The sequence below is a fragment of the Monopterus albus genome, unplaced genomic scaffold (assembly GCF_001952655.1).
Source record: "Monopterus albus unplaced genomic scaffold, M_albus_1.0 scaffold277.1, whole genome shotgun sequence".
NCBI lineage: Eukaryota > Metazoa > Chordata > Actinopteri > Synbranchiformes > Synbranchidae > Monopterus > Monopterus albus.
The window spans coordinates 360,121-363,673 of NW_018128157.1; the positions used below are offsets into that span (position 1 = coordinate 360,121).

Sequence of the window (3,553 nt, forward strand, 5' to 3'; positions counted from 1 at the left end):
GTCTTCCTCTTCATCTGCTGGCTGCTGCAAAGTGTCAGCAGTAGAGCTACTGCTGATACTTTGCAGATGAGCTGGAAGACGTATTTGGAGCCTTTACTGAAATACTGAGTAAACATGCTTAGTTACTTTCACTGATCATGGAACAGCCCTCACTGCTGGCGCAGGTTGCACCAGCTAAGATGGACTGTTGAGTATCTGTAGGATCTGACGTCCTGTATGCACAGTTTGTAATGATATAAAAATGCTTTGGGGGAAGGAGGCACAGGCACCCACCAGGGAAATTCCCAAACTTCCAGATGTTCCGTCTGTGCTTGGCGTCTTGAGAACTCCAGCACCATGAACTCAGACTACAAGCGCAGCGGTGTGTGGGTACTTCCTGAGCATACGGAGAGAAGTTCATCTTAATCGTGGTGACATATATGTGTCACGTGATCTACAGCTCATGGCTGACAATCTCTTGCTCAGTCCACAAACAAACGAACACCTTCTGTCTGAACAAATCTCCCAGAAATATCAGTATTTTACAGACATACGTTCAAACATCTCAAGCGGCTTGTTCATACAGAGCCTGGATCTGCTGACACGTGTCCCTTCTCGCAGCCTCTGTGTGCTGTGTTTAAGTGCTGGTGGAAAACTCGTACATCTGGTACGTAGGAGCTGTGTTTTTCCAGGCAGATCAAACCTCTGTTCACCCTCTGCTAGGACAGTAATTGGCTCAGCAGGTTTAGATTGAATGTTCTGGTTTTCCTCAGGTTCACCTCCATCTACAGTTCATGTCTGCATGTATTTGTGTCAGTGTGCAACTGGTGCAGGGAAAAGCAGCCAGCGCACTGTTCCTGGACCCTGGTCCACATATACCTTTATGTAACCGTCAGTCTACGTGACACAGTCGGTAAATCTGAAGTTAAGGCAGCAAAGTTAGTCATGATATTCCAGGAACACTGGGGAAAAGAATACTTAATTGTTTTCTTGGTTGTAGTCAAACATTTCTTAGTGTCCTGAGGGACTTTGTCTCTGCTTGTGTCTGAACTTCAGTCAGATGTTTCCAGTCAAAATAAATTCCCCTTGAGCCTCTGTTTTTAGTTGCACAACACTTCATGATGGGAGTCAGACGTTTATGTGCAGAAAGCTGCAGCAGCGTGAAGGTCGAAGCAGTGTCACCTGCTTCCTCCACCCTCCAGCTGCATCCCACCATAGAGATCCCAGGGCCCTCATCAGCTGCAGAGATGAGATATGCTGCACGATGACCCATGTGTTGTGGAAACAGTTGCTGGTTCACCAAAGCCAAACATGGCCTTTCTTCGGGCAGCTGAGCAGCGGTGAAGCAGAGCATCATGGGACTGTGTCGGAGTTCAGCAGTACCTCCCACTTAAAGGCTCTGTCTGGTCATTGCCATGAACACACAGCGGCCTGTTGATACGTTCTTGAAGCAGTATGAACATTCTGCTGCCACTGGTTTGGACATTTGGAACATGACATGTTTAAGCCTCAGCACCACTTTACGTCCACATGATTCACAGCGGCGACTCACACATTGTTTATGTGGGACAGTAAATAATGTTCTATATGCCTGTCTAGTCACTGTGTCATCGTTTAGTTTCTGCTGAAATTCACAGTTTCCGGCCGTAGCTACTTGTCCATCCGTGTGCGCTTCTCAGCTGGAATGGTCCGTACCACACATTCTCATTCCCAGAATCTAATGTCCCTACATCACTGTTTGATAAAAGGTTTTGGAAAGTTTGGATCTGCAGGCTTGAATGATTCTCACTTAAACATCGGGAGACAAGGGTGGTGTAAAATGACTTGGTGCCGAGTGTCTGCAAAGTTAAGTCAACTTGGACCAACCAACTTAGAAACGAGGCTTTACTTTCACTGCGTTTGGCAGCGGAGTGCCTGGGAATCCTCTGGAGGACTCTCTGAGGAATTTGGTCCAGACCCAAGAAGCTGACTCACTCAGTTCAAGTCAGAGCTCATGTTGTGACTTTTAATAACTTCTCTGAAATCACAAGCTCATACGGCATTAAATTAAATCTGTGGCTCTGATCCGAGTCTGAGGAGGAAACTAAAGAGCAGCGGGAGAAACAGTAGTGCACACCCTGCATGTCTTAACTCTGCCTTCTGCTTTTATTCACTTGTTCAATGAAGGAAACTGTATGAACAACAGAGTCGTGCTGGATCTTCAACCAGACATGCTCACTTTGTGCACAGGCCTGAAAATAATGCACCCAAATGGAGTGGAAATCTTCCCACAGCGCCCAAAGTATTTGCCTCCAGTATCAGTAATCGCTTTAGCAGCTGCTGATTGAGGATCGGATCAAAGTGGCCGAGAAGCAAACGCTGCTGTTGGTTTGACAGTCACACTGAAGGAGAAATGACTCTGATTAAATGTGAACAGTTACATGTGTGCTGTGTTTGCAGCTCGATGTAAAGCCGTGGTCACCTGTAATCAAGGTGTACGAGGCGGCCGGCTCATCAACCTCAAATCCACGGTGGACGCCGCAGTGAGGAGCTGCCCGACCGTCCGACACGTGTTTGTCTGGCAGAGGACCGAACAGGCTGCAGTGATGGGACCGCTGGACGTCGCCCTGGAGGAGGTGACACACTACTCCATGTCTGAGCAATTGATACGAGATGATTGATCAGATCGGTTTAGCCACTGTACGAGCTGTGAAGTGCACACAGTGCACCTGACAACATGGCTAACACAGGAGTAGCAGCAGTTACTAGTAGTTGGAGGAGTATCACTTTCTGAGCGACGCCCTGTCGGTCTGCAGCAGTAGTAGTGTAATCACAGGGTGTGCTTTGCAGGTGATGGCCTGCCAGTCTGCAGTCTGCCCTGCGGAACCTCTGGACAGTGAGGATCTCCTGTTTCTTCTCTACACGTCAGGCAGCACAGGGAAACCTAAAGGCATCGTCCACACACAGGCTGGATACCTGCTGTACGCCTCACTCACACACCAGGTACGCACACACACCGGTCTCTTGCAGTGCCAACAGGTCTGAATGAATGAATTCACCTTTATGTTTTGTGAACTGACCTTGGAGAGAGAGGACGAACATGTGAAGTATTGATTTTACAACATTTTCCAGCTGTATTTACCACAACGTAGTTCAGCTCGTTGCTGTTCTGATGAGGAGGTGAGGACAACAAACAAACAACACTGCTGTGTCCTCGGAGCGAGGGAGACTGAAATGAGCTGTTTTAACAACCGAAACATTAGTTTTCTGTGCGTGTGTGAGGGATTGACAGAAGCCGAGATGATGATGTTGATAATAATTGAATACCGTCATCTCTGCCAAACATTTATTAGTGCTAATTTCTAAAGCAGCTTAGCAGCTCGGGGTCCAGGGGGAGTTCTGGCTCGGGGCTTGTTTGGATGAAACGACAGAACTAAAAGCTGCTTTATGTGAAAAAGACCAGGAGCGCTGGGTCCACGCCAGGGCGAGAGACACTGGAACACGCACACGGAGAGAGAGCACGAGAGGCGGCGCTGCCTCATTGGCTCTGCAGCCATTTTGTTTCTCAGGAAAAACGTCCAGTTTCTTCCTGCTG

At 48.0% G+C, this 3,553-nt stretch overlaps 1 protein-coding gene across 1 annotated transcript in view; it reads left to right on the top strand.

Annotated features, from left to right (window-relative positions):
* acss1 (acyl-CoA synthetase short chain family member 1) overlaps nt 1–3,553 on the top strand; it is a 27,326-nt gene that overhangs the window by 8,787 nt on the left and 14,986 nt on the right. The window contains exons 4-5 of the mRNA XM_020622295.1: nt 2,419–2,594; nt 2,809–2,961. Coding sequence (XP_020477951.1) covers nt 2,419–2,594; nt 2,809–2,961 — 329 coding nt within the window. The remainder of the gene's footprint in view (nt 1–2,418; nt 2,595–2,808; nt 2,962–3,553) is intronic.